This window comes from Amyelois transitella, chromosome 21 (genome assembly GCF_032362555.1).
Source record: "Amyelois transitella isolate CPQ chromosome 21, ilAmyTran1.1, whole genome shotgun sequence".
Taxonomy (NCBI): domain Eukaryota; kingdom Metazoa; phylum Arthropoda; class Insecta; order Lepidoptera; family Pyralidae; genus Amyelois; species Amyelois transitella.
Window position 1 is genome coordinate 8,012,239 of NC_083524.1, and position 16,704 is coordinate 8,028,942.

At 36.1% G+C, this 16,704-nt stretch overlaps 2 protein-coding genes across 2 annotated transcripts in view; one reads left to right on the forward strand and one right to left on the reverse strand.

Annotated features, from left to right (window-relative positions):
* Positions 1–1,701, reverse strand: part of LOC106134841 (leucine-rich repeat-containing protein 24-like) — a 64,068-nt gene extending 62,367 nt beyond the window's left edge. Inside the window, exon 1 of the mRNA XM_060950451.1 lies at positions 1,322–1,701. Coding sequence (XP_060806434.1) covers positions 1,322–1,370 — 49 coding nt within the window. The 5' untranslated portion in view covers positions 1,371–1,701. The remainder of the gene's footprint in view (positions 1–1,321) is intronic.
* Positions 1,702–10,781: 9,080 nt separating this feature from the next.
* LOC106138383 (uncharacterized) lies at positions 10,782–15,942 on the forward strand. The gene is made up of 3 exons (XM_013339516.2): positions 10,782–10,898; positions 11,317–11,442; positions 15,850–15,942. The coding sequence occupies exons 1-3, from the start codon at positions 10,797–10,799 to the stop codon at positions 15,940–15,942; spliced, it is 321 nt and encodes a 106-aa protein (XP_013194970.2). The 5' UTR covers positions 10,782–10,796.
* Positions 15,943–16,704: the final 762 nt, after the last annotated feature.

Here is a 16,704-nt window from a genome sequence, read left to right on the forward strand (position 1 = left end):
GTTTAGTCTACAGGATATATGTAAATATATGTGCCGTGTGGTTCCCGGCACCATTACAGTGCCGTGCGGATCCCTATTAGCCAATTAGTCTTTTCAAACTGGTGGCTCTGTCTACCCCGCTAGGGATATAGACGTGATCATTATGTATGTACATATGCAAATTGACGTCCGATGAAAATGCTGCAGTGTAGTTTGTTCCGCCGCTTCTTCTACACATGCGCTTTGTAAGCGGTAGTAGTTATACCTAATTTGATTTAAGTGATGTGACGTCAAGAAGTGATACCTTGTATCTAATTTGGAAAATAATAGTTTAAAAAAAACTAAAAAACTACGCTTTTATTGCTAATCAAACTAAAAAATAGAAAATAAAAATTAATGACAAAGGAATTATAAAACAGTAGTAGCAAGTCGAACAATCAGTTATAGTCAATTACCTCCGATTAAAATTATAACAAAATTTAATTTATAAACAAAACAATTTAAATCTGAGTAAAAAGCGTGGGGTGCTTGATGTAGTAAATATTAAAATCATTCTATTAGCATATATTTATGACAAGAGAGATATGAAAATGAAGTAAAATGCACCCCACGCTTTTTACTCCGATTTAAATTGTTTTGTTTATAAATTTAATTTTGTTATAATTTTAATCGGAGGTAATTGACTATAACTGATTGTTCGACTTGCTACTACTGTTTTATAATTCCTTTGTCATTAATTTTTATTTTCTATTTTTTAGTTTGATTAGCAATAAAAGCGTAGTTTTTTAGTTTTTTTTAAACTATTATTTATTTTCTATTTTTTAGTTCAATTTGCAATAAAACGCATAGTTTTTTAGTTTTTTTATACAATTATTTTTTGGAAGTTAACACTTCTAGTATAACTATCATACTAGAAAAGACTTTTGCAACCATGCGCCCATCGCCGGAGGTTTTCACAATTAACTTTCTTAAAGTTATATGTGGCCTGATTGGATTAAATCTCATAATATTCTCATAATGATGATTCTTTTTTAGGCGATGGGCTTGCAACCTGTCACTATTTGAATCTCAATTCTATCTTAAAGCCAAATAGCTGAACGTGGCCTATCAGTCTTTACAAGACTGCTGGCTCTGTCTACCCCGCAAGGGATATAGACGTGATTATATGTATGTATGATGACTGTTAAACCCAGTTGAAAAGAATTTTATAGTGATAAATCACTGTTAATAATATTTTTGACTATCCAGCAAACATAATTATTTTCGATTGTGGCCTTGCCAGGAATCAAACCACAAGATTAAGAGGCAGATTGATACAGGAACAAAAATATTTCAAACATACCTCCACTGCCTTTACAACCAGGAACGCAACAATGTTTATCTGAAGACATCGTGGCACTTTCGTTGTAAAACTGTCTTTCACAAAAACAAACACAAACTTGGGACTCCTATCTCAAATAATCAGGTACTTTTTACAGGAGTCCTATCTAAAAAATATCTGCACAACACAGTGAACACAGTCAGAGTCCAATCTCAGATGATAAAATCACACGAATATCCGGAAGAACAAAGCTCGACTCAACGGAAGATTCCAAACTACAAATAACGACAAGTTATCAGCACAAAACAAAGTGCAAATAGGTAAATACACAGGCACCGGTATAAAAAAAACAGAAAGAAAGTTTACAGGTTTTCTAATCGAATTCAAAACAAAACTTACTGCAAAACTTGTTTGACATAAAAAACTGTCACTCATGTCTTAAACGAGTATTACAGTGTTGCTATTATAAATAGGCAAAAGATACCTAATGTTAATTCAAGAATTGCATTAATATGTTAAATACGTATTAAATATCGCAAAGTTCTGTAGGTAGTAACTTTATTCTTGTATTGTTGTAAATTTAGTTGTTCAATTTTCATTTATTACTTTTGTTTTATTACTTATATATTTTTTATTGTTTTAAAATATTCTACTAATTCTACTATTGTTTCTAATGGTAATTCTAAATGGAGCGATGCGATGAAATAAAAAAGCCTCAGGTTAATAGTAACATTATATGGAAATATATTACATCTCTTTTTGGACTCCTTATACGTCAGAACTTCTTGGTTTCTTGTATGGAGATTACTGGCACTGGTGCTATCTCTGTCTCTCTTACTCTCATACGAAGGATCTAAAAATGAATTTATTAATCCTGGCAGTTTTAATAAGGATAATGAGAAACTCTTATCAAAATATTGCATTGTCATCGGTCCTTGATACGTGTGCAAAGTTTCAAGTTGATCAGACGTTTAGAAATCAGTGAAAATTAAGCTCAAAGATTCCGTTACATACATACATACATACATACATACATACATACAACCCAAGCTAATAAAAGCGTAGTAATAAATCAATTCTATTCTATTCTATAAGTCGATCTAGAGAAACAGACTTAAATAAGAAATTAATAAGAAAGAGCGACTGACATAATCCATCAACGCAATGATATTGCTGAAAGTTGGTGGTATAAATATTGTTTACATACATACATATAGTCACGTCTATATACCTTGCGGGGTAGACAGAGCAAACGGTCAGTCCAAAAGTCTGACAGGCCATGCACAACTATCTGACTTCATTATAGAATTTTGTCAAATTGAAGTTTGCCAGCCCGTCACTTAAAAGAACAATCCCAGGTTAATAAACCTATCCCTTAGTCGCCTCTTATGTCATCCACGGGAAAGAAAAGGGGTGTGGTTCTATTCTTTTTTTGTATTGGTGCCGGGAACCACACGGCACCAGCGGTGATTCTGCTTGTATGTTTATCACATACATATAGTCACATCTATATCCCTTGCGGGGTAGACAGGGCTAGCAGTCCTGAAGAGACTGACGAGCCACATTCAGCTGTTTGGCTTTATGATTTAATTGAGAATCAAATAGTTACATATTGCTTACCCATTGCCTAAAATAAGAATCCCAAGTTTTAAAGCCTTTTCCTTAGTCACCTTTTACAACATCCACGGGAAATGAGATGGAGTGGTCCTATTCTTTTTTTTATTGGTGCCGGGAACCACACGGCACCAGCGTTGATTCTGCTTGTGTGTTCATCGTTCACGTTCAAATTCACGGACAATCTAGTAAATATCAAACGCGAGAAAAGTTTGGAAACTGAGCTAGCGCAGTAAGTTAGATTCCGAGGCATGTTATTCGTGCTTTTGGCCTTGCGCCACTGTGTATTGATTGCCACTTCGAAAATCTACACTCGGAAAAGTTGCGACACGGAAATTTTTATATGGGAAAAATAACTTGAATTTTTCTTACATCGTTCGTTGTATACATAGGTAGGTATGTACATACATATGGTCACGTCTTAGATAGTAGGTAGTATGCATACATACATATGGTCACGTCTATGTCCCTCGCGGGGTAGTCAGAGCCAACAGTCTTGAAAAGACTGAATGGCCACGTTCAGCTATTTGGCTTAATGATAGAATTGAGATTCAAATAGTGACAGGTTGCTAGCCTGTTGCCTAAAAGAAGAATCCCAAGTTTGTAAGCCTATCCCTTAATTGCCTTTTACGACATCCATGGAAAAGAGATGGAGTGGTCCTATTCTTTTTTGTATTGGTGTCGGGAACCACACGGCACACGGTTAAGTCAAGTTTTTACACAAAAACTCCCTCACTTAACTTGGGATTCTTCTTATAGATAGGCTAGCAACCTCTCACTATTTGAATCTCAATTCTATCATTAAGCCTAAAAACTTAACGTGGCCTGTCAGTCATTCAAGACAACTGGCTCTGTTTACCCCGAAAGGGATATAGACGTGATTATATGTATGAATGATCAGAAAATACAGGTTTGCACTTGCCACGATACTTGGATACTTCTTACGCTTCATCAAGTGCAAGTTTCAACGTATTTTTGTAACTGGATGGTCCTTATTAATATACTAAGCTATTTAAACGAATGCTTTCTCCAAACACTTAGTTTTTAAGTAATTTATTTGTCAACCAATGTTGTTAAACCATACGTTTTGACAATTATTAAGCGATATATAGTATCCTATAGTAATGAATAAAAATTTTGATTTTTTTTTTTTAATTTTGAAACAAACTCCCAAAGAAACATACTAGAACATTCCTTTTTACCAAATACATTATCTAACTTGCAGTCAAAGAGAAAAACTCGCTGTAACACGAAGGCTTCCTACAATCTACAAACAAGTGTCGTGGAAATAAGCTCCGGGTCATTGTGCTTTTGTGCTTTGTCTGTCTGTTCGTTTTGTACGAAGCTGACTTTTGTATAAGCTTGTCTCTTAAAGTTCACGAGTTTTGTTTCAACCACAACGCCGTTAACGTAAGCAGGTTAGTATACATATATACATACATATGATCACGTCTGTATCCCTAGCGGGGTAGGCGTAACGTAAGCAGGTTAGTACACATATATACATGCATATGATCACGTCTATATCCCTAGCGGGTTAGACGGAGCCACCAGCCTTGAACTGATAGGCCACGCTCAGCTGTTTGGCTTAATGATAGAATTGAGATTAAAATAGTGACATATTGCTAGCATGTCGCCTAAAAGAGGAATCTCAAGTTTATAAGCCTATCCCTTAGTCGCCTTTTACGACATCCCTGGTAAAGAGATGGAGTGGTCTTATTCTTTTTGTAATGGTGCCGGGAACCACACGGCACCAAAACTGGTTATAGGTAAAATATTAATGATACCCAATTAATAATCTGTCCCTATCAAATTCTCAATTCCATCATGAAGCCAGCTAAATCTGGCCTTAGAAACTGTTGACTCTGTCTACCTCAAAAGCAACAAAGACGTGATGTATGTATAAACAATAAACCCTAATTCGCAACGGAACCATCAACATAATATCATAAATGTTCACACGTTAATTAATCAAAGCAGCTTTGAAACATTGCCTTTAGTGCGAAATACATGATTTATGTTGAATTAGTTGCTATCAGCATACAAATGATGTCAGAATTAGATAGGTGTGAACATCGACTAAAGGAGAAATAATGAGGCCTCTGTTGCTGAATAATATGAATAAAATTTTCTTTGGCACGTAATTATTATCAATACAATTTATTATACTTAAGACTACCACGTATACGTAAGTATAATAAATAATAAGTCCCGGCAAACGTTGTTTTGCCATATAAATAACTTTTAAGTAATTTCTAGTTAAAAAATGTTAAGGGTGGGCAACATTTATCACTATCTATTTTTCATACCCCTTGTATGATAAATAAATGTTGGCCGATTCTCAGACCTATTCAATGTGCTCACAAAATTTCATGAGAATCGGTCAAGCCGTTTCGGAGGTGTACGGTAACGAACATTGTGACATTAGAATTTTATAAATAAGATTTATAAGTCAAACGAGAGGATGCTCGCGACTCCTTTTGCGTATTGCGGGAAATCCTGTCGATTCTCGCGGGAATTTTCCATATTATTTCAAAACTGCGATGCCCAACAGGGTTCATATTGTACTTTTTTATAAGCAGTTGCTGCAATTCAACTGTTGTACTTTATGATATGCAATAAAGATTTTGAATTGAATTTCGGAAGAACTTCTCTTAGGCATCCCTAGACTACATTAAGGCTTGTACATTTTTCAAGTCTCCAAATTTTCCAAATTTCAAGTCTCTAAACCTACAGGTTTGGGCTCTGTTTTGTCTGGCAGTCACTCAGTAACAGTAGAGTTTATATATATACATACATACATATGGTCACGTCTATATCCCTTGTGGGGTAGACAGAGACAACACTCTTGAAAAGACTGACACCACACACACATATATATATACGATTTCAGTAAATCTCGTCCAACAACCTTCAGGACATTGCATAAGAAAGAATAACAAGTGAGTTTCTATATTAACTTACTATTCAGTAAAAAGTCAAGCCAACAGTGCTTAACCCTGCATGAAAAGATTGATAGAAGTGAACGAAGAAAACGAACTATGCATGGATCGTAGTTTCACAACCAGTTTCTTGAAAGTGCAAGTTCTTCGTGATATTTTTCTAAATCCTCTAAGGTCACGTGTATTTCATTCTTTCTTCTTTCTCCAGGTGTCTCTGCAGAAGAGCCCAGGGTGCACCAGGGTTTTACAAGAAACGAATCCCATCTGACCTCCGCAACCTTTGCAGGGGGAACCTTACCCGTACTGAATCATGATTCCACATCTATTTGCCTGGTCAAGAAGGTCAGGAACTGTTTACGGTTCCCGCAAAATATTCTATTGGGAATATTTTTAATACTTTAAAATGCTGCCAGTAAAATATCAAACGTACCTACAAAGCGTACATCAAGTACTCTCGGGCGTACATATTTTCTGCATTTACAGCGTCGATGGATAAATGGTTAAAGTGCTCGAATATAATAACATGGTACACAGGTTAAAATCCCAACGCGGTCATGTACCAATGACTTTATTCTGAGTATTATATTAGTTTCATTGCTAACTGCTAAGGCAATAGAAAACATTGTGACAAAACCCGCACATTCAGGTAACTGGAACTGTAACCATGATCCAATAGAGGTATCCTCGCGTTCTTTCCTCAAATACCAAAACGACACAACAACATCAGTATCTAATAATTACAATCTGTGGTTCCAACGCGACACAGAATCCGTGACATAAAATCTCTGTAACATTAAACCCGACTGTACGACCATCAATTATTACTCAGTCAACATATTAAAACGCCATTTTGAATTTCAATTCACGCACGGCTTGCTATGAAGAAATATCGGTAATGAGACGATATCAATTCACCATATGACATAGTTTATTATTACTCGTATATACATAATTGGAAGTCTATTAAGAGGTTCTGAATTCTTTTACTATTTGTATGAATGTGGAACACAAACAAATTTTTAATTTAATAATAGTATATTAATTAAAATAATACACTGGGAATCACCTGGGATTACCCAGGTGACTAAAGTGGAATAAACCAATTAATGATAGTTTATTTGTCTAAAATATTGGCGAATTGGCTAAACGTGGTCTACTGGTCTTTTCGAGACAGTTCGTTCACGAGTTCGAGGCCACGTTCAGCTGTAGGTTTAATGATGACTACCCCGCAAGGGATATAGATGTAACTTTATGCATGTTAGAGAGGGAGAGTGGTCCTATTCCAAAGTGTCGGGACCACACGGCACGGATATTCTGTATCAAACACAAATTCTGATTTAAACACCAAATACTTGCACTTAATCGACTCGTTTCATCTATACTTACATTATAAAGTTGAAAAGTTTGTTTGTTTGAACGCGCTAATCTCAGGAACTACTACTAGGAAGGAAAACTACTACTAATTATTCACCCTTGAGGAATGATGCCCAAACGACTGGTTATAGGAATAGTTATTCCACGCAGACGGAGTCGCGGGCAACAGCTAGTAATAAATAATGGGCGAGCTTCAAATAATTTAGCCGGCGTTCTATCAACAATCAGATTACAGGGCGTACGTCATTGCAATAAATTATGCATTGCGTTGTCCCGTGTAATTACCGGACTGCTTTGTGGTAACTGACTGCATTATGATGTAGGCTGACGGCGGGAGCCTCTAATGAATTGTATTGTCATTTCTATTATCAGTTTTAACACCATTATACATGACTAGAGGCCGCCCGCGACTTCGTCCGCATGGAAACCCTATCAATCCCGCGGGAACTCTGGGATAAAAAGTAGCCTATGTGTTATTCTGGGTCTTCAGCTACCTACATACCAAATTTCATGGTAATCGGTTCAGTAGTTTTTGCGTGAAAGAGTAACAAACATCCATACATCCATACAAACTTTCGCCTTTATAATAGTAGTAGGATTTAGAATACTTTATGACGTCGTGACGATGCGGTATTTTCTGCTTTCTTCTCTTTAATTCCAACATCTAGCTATCGAGGTGAACATTGCCTTCAAGTTTTTCTCAAACTCTGTTAAGTGTAAGAGCTAAAGAAGTATATAATGTGTGGGGACATCTCAAACGTCACACGACATCAACCAATCACGGCGAAGATTGATACGCGCTCAGCCAATAGCAGCGGAAAACGCGTTATTATAGATTTTACGGGAGCATTAATACAACTTCTGACTCAACATTGTTGGAGCTGCGGTTCCCAGGCATAACACGTAGCCTGACGGAAGATAAATAAATAAATATATACGAGACAAATTACACTGATTGAGTTAGCCTCGAAGTAAGTTCGGGACTTGTGTTACGAGATACTAACTCAACGATACTATATTTTATAATAAATACTTATATAGATAAACATCCAAGACCTAGGCCAATCAGAAAAAGTTCTTTCTCATCATGCCTTGACCGGGATTCGAACCCGGGACTTTCGGTGTCACAGACAAGCGTACTACCACTGCGCCACAGAGGCCGTCCAAATTCAATCTTCCTTTGTGGCGGTCGACCCTGTACTATCACTTCCTTCACTCATTTCCTTCACTCATTTCCTTCACTCACTTCCTTCACTCACGAAGCTTCCACTACAAATGTATTACGCAAGCAAAGCCGAGGACAAAAGTAAGTTCATCCACAAAATTCGTAATTAGACCCGAAATTGCCCGTAAAGATTTTATCTCGGCATCATAACATGAACTGGTCGGTGTCATTATATCGAAAATATTTCGTAAGGGCTAACGTTGAAAATGTACTTCTGTAGGTTTTTATGTCTAAGTTATGTGTTAGGGGTGTTTCATGTGGCAACGGGTGAAAGAGGTAAGCGTTTTTTTCTTGGAAAAATGTGTATTTGTTTGTTTGTAATATCTTTATTGCATAGAAATTTACATAGTAACAAGAAAATAGTACATAGTTATAAAAGAAACAAATCACTTGCAATGGCGGACTTACCCTATGAAGGGATCTCTTCCAGTCAACCGGCATGTTATTGCGCAATTTTTATACGTCTATTTTTGCCGTCTTGCAACGTAGTAAGCAAACTATTGTATTGCACGTTATTTTAATGATCACGATCACCTTTTGGGGTAAGTTCCACGTCTTAACCTCTCTGGAAAGGAGTCTAGTGTTCGCCAATGACCATAATATTGGATTACGTAAGTCAGATTTTTATACGAAGCTACTCCCGTCTCTTAACATTTTGAAAAATAGTATTTTATTGTCATGTGTTGGCAACACTGATTTTGCTTTTTGACGTTTGAGTTAGCCGCGTTTTTTGGTGTCATTAAAAAATAGGGAATTCGAGCTACAAGAAGTATCAAGACGTATTATTGTAATTTATTAAAGAAGAACTGAGAAAGAAATTCTGATTGTATAATTTAGTAAGTTACCACATCTGACCTGACGTCTGTTGAAGCTCCTATTCATCCTCTTTTGTGCTGCATTGACGCAATGCACACGCCCGATTGTGTTTTTTTTTATCACTTTTCGATTTTAGAATTATATTCAAATATTATTCAAAAACAGCTCCGTATTTTTTTATTTTAAAAATCCTTAAAATAATAGACACTTCATGACAACGTCTGAATATAATCTCTATTGGATCATGGTTACAGTTCCAGTTACCTGAATGTGCCGGTTTTGTGACAATGTTTACTATCGCCTTAAGAGTTAGCAATGAAACTAATATAATACATACATAAAAATCACGCCTCTTTCCCGGAGGGGTAGGCAGAGACTACCTCTTGCCACAATCTCTGCATACTTCCTTCGCTCCATCCACATTCATAACTCTCTTCATGCGAGCTCGGCGGTTTCAGATACGTTCGTCTAGGTCTTCCCACTCCGACCTTTCCCTCCACACTCTCCTTGTATATCTGCTGTCAACTAATATAATACTCAGAATAAAGTCATTGATGACATGACCGCGGTGGGATTTTAACCTTTGCACCATGCTTTTTTATTCGAGCACTTTAACCATTCATCCATCGACGCTGTAAATGCAGAAAATTTGTACGCCAGAGAGTACTCGATCTACGCTTTATATTTTACTTGCAGCATTTTAAAGTATTAAAAATATTACCAATAGCATATTTTGCGGGAACCGCAAACAGTTCCTGACCTTCTTGACCTCATTACCAGTGAAACATAACCCGGCTTGGTTATGGTCGATACCCAATTAATATGTTATGCGACATCATCGTATCTTAATGTCATCTAGTCAATAAGCAAGCTTTATTATTTTCTGAGATTATCCTACCCAAGGCGGAATTTTCCTCAATTTTCCTATTACTTGGGTCAATATTGTGCACAAGATTTATTGTTCCGTAGATTTTTAGGCTGGAGTATCGATTGTTGGATAAGTGAATTTTTTTAGTTAAATTTACCTAAATCAAAACGGTTTCAATTTAGAGTTTACCCTAACCCTAAGTCCACGAGTTCGCATGGAAATTTTCATGAATGTAAATGAAGTAGAGACTCGTAACAAGTGAAAAGTTGATGTAGTCATTGGCTATACTTTTTTATATTCCTAATTGAACGCTTAAATACTCGATTGGGTTAATTGGAAGAGATTTCGATTGAAATAAGTATCACCTTTGTACTAAAATTACTCTATTAAATGCTCCATGTATATAATTTTGTGTACATAAATAAATAAAATAAAATAATAGGAATGTAAAGTTAACATGGGTGGAATAAATCTTTGCAATAAATATTTGAACGAAAACTCTTTAACAGAACTCACTTTTATCTAGTGCCGTGTGGTTCCCTGTACTTGACTAAGAACCCATCCCTTACCATTGAATGTTATTGTCCACATTCTTTTCCAGAAAACCCTTTCTCATCGGTGGTAAGAGAGAGTCTCTTGAACACAGCCAGAACTTGTATGGAGAAGACGAACGCTTTGGAGTCAGACCTTGAATACCTGAGGAATGACCCGCCTTACCCTGAGAAGACTGCGTGTATCATCAAATGCCTGTTGGAGAAGGTATATTCCACTTATGTTATAAAAAAATATCCTCTAGAAAATTCTGGAAGTCGACGCAACCACATAATGGAACACCTTACAGCTTATAAGTTCTCATGTCATAAGTAGTATATATAATCCCGCCTTGATGCCTAACGGAGATGTTAATCAGGCTCCCGTGCCGTGTGGTTCCCGGCCCAATAGAAAAAATATAGGACCGCTCTATATCTTTTCCAAGATGTTATAAAAGTCGACTAAGACATAGGCTTATATACTTGGCATTCCTCTTTTAGGCGAATTTCAATTCTATCAATGCGGCCAAACAGCTGAACGTGGCCTTTTACATCTTTTGAAGACTGGTGGCTCTGTCTACCCCGTAGGATTTTAAGATGTTATGTTTTATGTAAGGCTGAACATAAAATTTAATAACATGTTTCAGATTGGTATTGTGAAGAATAACAAGTATTCTAAACAAGGCTTCGTCACCGCCGTAACACCATTGGTGTTTAAAAATAAAAAGAAGATGGAACATATGAAGACGGTGTCCGAAAATTGCGACAAGGAGGTAAGTATATACATACATACATACATACATACATAAAATCACGCCTCTTTCCCGGAGGGGTAGGCAGAGACTACCTCTTTCCACTTGCCACGATCTCTGCATACTTCTTTCGCTTCGTCCACATTCATAACTCTCGTAACATTCATATTCGTAAGTATATAACTGACCAATATAGCGAAGCAAGTGAGGTCTACCAATCAACTTGCGTTGAAAATACATTTTTTTTTTGTATGTAAATACGTATGTTTGTAACTCGATAACTTTTAAACCGACGACGGTCTGATTTTGATGAAATTTAAAATTTACTTTGGATTTGTCAATTGAATTTTTAAGTTCGTGGAACATACAAATCGTTTAATTAGTTTATGAGATATTCACAATGTTGTAAAAAAAAGTGTTCTTGAGGTTTTTATACCTATTCCCAATTCTTTTGGTATCCACTTTTAAGGGTTCCGCAGCTACATGTTCTGTCCGTCCGTATGTTACAGCATTTGGCTTCAATATTAACATTGGAAAAAATCTTCTCTAACGTTTAAACTTGTCAAAATTTGCGAAAAACATCAAATGTAAATTTATTTGAATATAATTGATAAAAAGAACACACTTCCAAAGCGTCAGTTCAGAAGAAGCGGTGACAAAGTGCACTGCAGCATTTTCTACAACAACGTCAACAAGACAATTATCCAAACTCAGAACAGAAATGTGGACGAGAGAATACGCCTACCAGCCAGCGTGTTGCATACAATCCATTACAGAAATAGCATACATAGGTACATACATAATGATCATGTCTATATCGCTTGCGGGGTACACAGAGCCAACAGTCTTGAAAAGACTGAATGGCCACGTTCAGCTGTTTGGCTTAACGATATAATTGAGATTCAACTAGTGACAGGTTGCTACCCCATCGCCTAAAAAAGTATCCCAACTTTGTAAGCCTATCCCTTAGTCGCTTTTTACGACATCCATGAGAAAGAGATGGAGTGGTCCTATTCTTTTTTATTGTATTGGTGCCGGGAACCACACGGCTCTGCCAGAAATAGGACAGATACAGAAATAGGTTTTAAAAAAATCTTTGGTATAAATCTTAATTGACGTCAAATATTTTATCCTCTATCTTCTAACCGAATAATTTCAGCTCGTTTTAAAATGAATAAATCCGAAGTTCAGTTCACGGATGGGGTACTGTGGTTCCGTACGTTACGGACCATATATCGTCTAAATGTAGGTCAATAGCCTTACGGTTGAGTGCTTGCGTCTCATATGAGCGTAAAATTAAAATTAGTTTTTATAAAATGTTGCATAATGCGATCCAATTTTAACTTTTTAATTTTTGATGCAGAGTTAGTAAGCAAAGATTAAAATCATTCTTTTGCGAATTTGCTGAAGATTTTCTTTTAGTGAAAAGTTCTGATAGATTGATTAAAATAGATACAAAATTCTTAAATTAAAACTTACAATATTCTTTTAATAATGAACAATTCTTAATTTCACGTTCGTGAAAATATGACTACTTTCCTGTATATTTTCCTTATTCATATTTTTACTTATACGCCCTTTACAATTACGGTGTATTAATGTATAAAAATGGGAATTTACACGAACAAAGCGTTTTTTTATTTTTGACGTTTTGCTTTGTCAACTTACAACACGGATTCGAATCCTACCTGTTGGATAGTTGTTCCTTTCTGCGCATCACGCATTATAACCAGGCACATTAGCGATTCGACCAACGCTCTTAGCTCTAGCAAGTAAGCACTAATGCCCATGTCTATATTGATATTATAAAGCTGAAGAGTTTGTTTGTCTGAACGTGCTAATCTCAGGAACTACTGGTTCGAATTGAAAAATTCTTTTTGCGTTGAATAGACCATTTATCGAGGCTTTAGGCTATATAACATCAAGCTGCAACTAAAGGAACGAAGAAAAAATGGAAAAAGTGAAAAAAAAGAGGAAAATTATTCATCCTTGAGGGCTTCAATGATGTCCGAAACAACGAATCCACATGGACGAAGTCGCGGGCACAGCTAGTAATATTATAAAGCTGAAGAGTTTGTTTGTTTGTTTGAACGCGCTAATCCCAGGAACTACTAGTTCGAATTGAAAAATTCTTTTTGCGTTGAATAGACCATTTATCGAGGAAGGCTTTAGGCTATATAACATCACGCTGCAACTATAAGGAGCGAAGAAATAATGTTAAAGTAAAAAAAAAGACGGGGAAAATTATTCATTCTTGATGACTTCAATGATGTCCAAAACAACGAATCCACACGGACGAAGTCGCGGGCACAGCTAGTAATAGATATAATGATACGGTACATTAAGCTAGGTTGTCAATAACATGAGACCAACGTCAGCAGATTAGTCTGATGACGTAAACATAATGCGCCGATTAAGTAGTTTAGGCGTAATAGCGGTGCGATCATTGATTGGAAATCCAATTCAATTTAGACCAATTATTTGGACGATGAGAGTGTGAATGGGATTGTTGGCATAATTTGTACAGTGTGTACATATGTATTATACTTTATCTTTATCTTAATCTTTATTTATTTGACGAAATATTCGTATTGATTTAATTAGTTCTACATTCATTCATGTTTTATTAATGTTGACAATGTGCATACGTCCACGATTAAGATTTAAGAGAGCTATATTATGTAATGCCGTGTGGTTCCTGGCATCAATACAAAAAAGGATAGGACCACTCCATCTCTTTCCCATGGATGTCGTAAAAGCCGACTAAGGGGTAGGCTTATAAACTTGGGATTATTCTTATAGGCGATGGGCTAGCAACCTGTCATTATTTGAATCTCAATCCTATCTTAAAGCCAAATAACTGAACGTGACCTATCAGTCTTTACAAGACTGTAGGCTCTGTCTACCCCGCAAGGGATATAGACGTGATTATATGTATGTATGTATATTATGTAAATTGACTTGCTGTAAGTATGTAAAGACCGGTGAAAATGCTGCAGTGTAGTTTGTTCCGCCGCTTCTTCAGTTATAATTAGATTTAAGTGATGTGACGTCAATAAATGATACCAATTTTGAAAATAAATCTATTCTATTCTTATTTTTTCCTTCATTTACATAAATATATAAGTAAATAAAATATACCTATAAAATAGGGTCTTTCTCCCTATGGGGTAGGCAGATTTTACCTGTCACGATACTTTCATAGCATACCTACTTCTTTGGCTTTATTTACATTTACAAATTTTTTCTAAAATCTTTACCAGAACAAGATATTTTACTTTTATTTCTAGAATTTCACAGGAGCAATGACCCCGGGCAAAATTCCAGTGATAAAATACAAAATTATTAAAATTAACATCTAATATTGTCTCTGAAGAACATAGTACCTACCTACATTTTTAAATTAATTTTTAACGTTAGCGTTAAATTTGTCCCTCGTCTTTTCGTTATAATGTTCACTATTTTCCATTTTAAATACGTCCGTTCAAAAACGTCTAGTTCACTTGTAATTTTATACGAAACGTTGTAACGTTCAGTTTTAATTAAATATTGGATTAAAGGGACTTTTAATAACTAAAGTAACGACAGAGGATTTAAACTTGGAAACGAAATTTTGATATTTAATCAGGGATATTTAAAATATTTTTCCACGTTAAAAAGCGACTGTTATTGTACTGTGCCATGTGGTTCCCGGCACCAGTACAAAAAAGAATAGGACCACTCCATTTCTTTCCTATGGATGTCGTAAAAGGCGACTAAGGGATAGGCTTACAAACTTAGGATTCTTTTTTTAGGCGATGGGCTATCAACCTGTCACTATTTGGATTTCAATTCTATCATTAAGCCTGTTGGCTCTGTCTACCCCACAAGGGATATAGACGACGTGACCATATGTATGTATGTGTATGTTATACTGCAAAAATGCAATTATTAAAAAACAGCGCGTGAATATCCGGTAATTTGCATTTGCGTGAAATTTTGGGAAAATTGTCTCTTAATATACACGTAAAGGACGTATTAAGAACCTACCAGCTGGATATCAAATCTATTACCTAGCGGTTCGGATACACAATCATCAGATATTCAGATTTCTCATAAAAATAAAAGATTTATTTTGTTTATAATTGTTAGTACAAACATACATACATATAATTGCGTCTAAATCCCTTGCGGGGTCGACAGAGCCAATAGTCTTGAAAAGACTGAATGGCCACGTTCAGCTATTTGGCTTTATGATAGAATTGAGATTCAAATAGTGACAGTGCTAACCCTACGCCTCAAGATAAATCCCAAGTTTATAAGCCTATCCCATAGTCGCCTTTTACGACATCCATTGGAAAGAAATGGAGTCGTCCTATTCTTTTTTCCATTGGAGCCGGGAACCACACGGCACCAATTATTAATATTAATAAGTACTTTTTTTTCCAGGTAAAACACAGCGGCACTGCGGACTGTGAACTCGCAAACGAGATCGTTACGTGCGTCTATAAATATGCGCCGGAGTTGCATATGAAGGCATGAAGTTATCATGAATAAACTCAACTTTATAATTAGCTCTGCTGTTTTTCTACCTACATAACATTAACAGCCTTTGAATAGGTAACATAATTTGACATAACATACAATCACGTCTTTATCCCTTGCGAGGTAAGCAGAGCCAACAGTCATCAAAATAATGGTATGCGAATGTGTAGTGGTTGTGTTATTTACCTTTGAACAGATTCGATTCGATCGAGGGATATAGACATGACTATACGTATGTATGGATTGTACTTTACATACATATAATCACGTCTATATCCCTTGGGGTGTAGACAGAGCCAACAGTCTTAAAAAGACTGACAGGCCACGTTCAGTTGTTTGGCTTAATGATAGAATTGAGATTCAAATAGTGACAGGTTGCTAGCTGTCACCTAAAATAAGAATCCCAAGTTTTTAAAGCATATCCCTTCATCGCCTTTTACGACACCCACGTACGGGACGGTCACGGGAAAGAGATGGAGTGGTTCTATTATTTTTTCTATTGGTGCCGGGGACCACACGGTATTTATTTTGGAGTGCTTAAATAATTATTGCATTTCCTTGGTGTGAGGTGTATTTCTATCGTAAATCTAAGTTCTTGAGAAATGTCGCTACCGACGATAACATTTTCAATTACCACACAGGTGGCTGAGACTTCGCGTTCACATCGCAATTAAAAGCGCTCAGGAATTTTCACGGAAAATAAAATATTGTTTTTTTTTGTTGTCTCTGTGATTCTAAGATGGCGGTGTTTTTAACCGC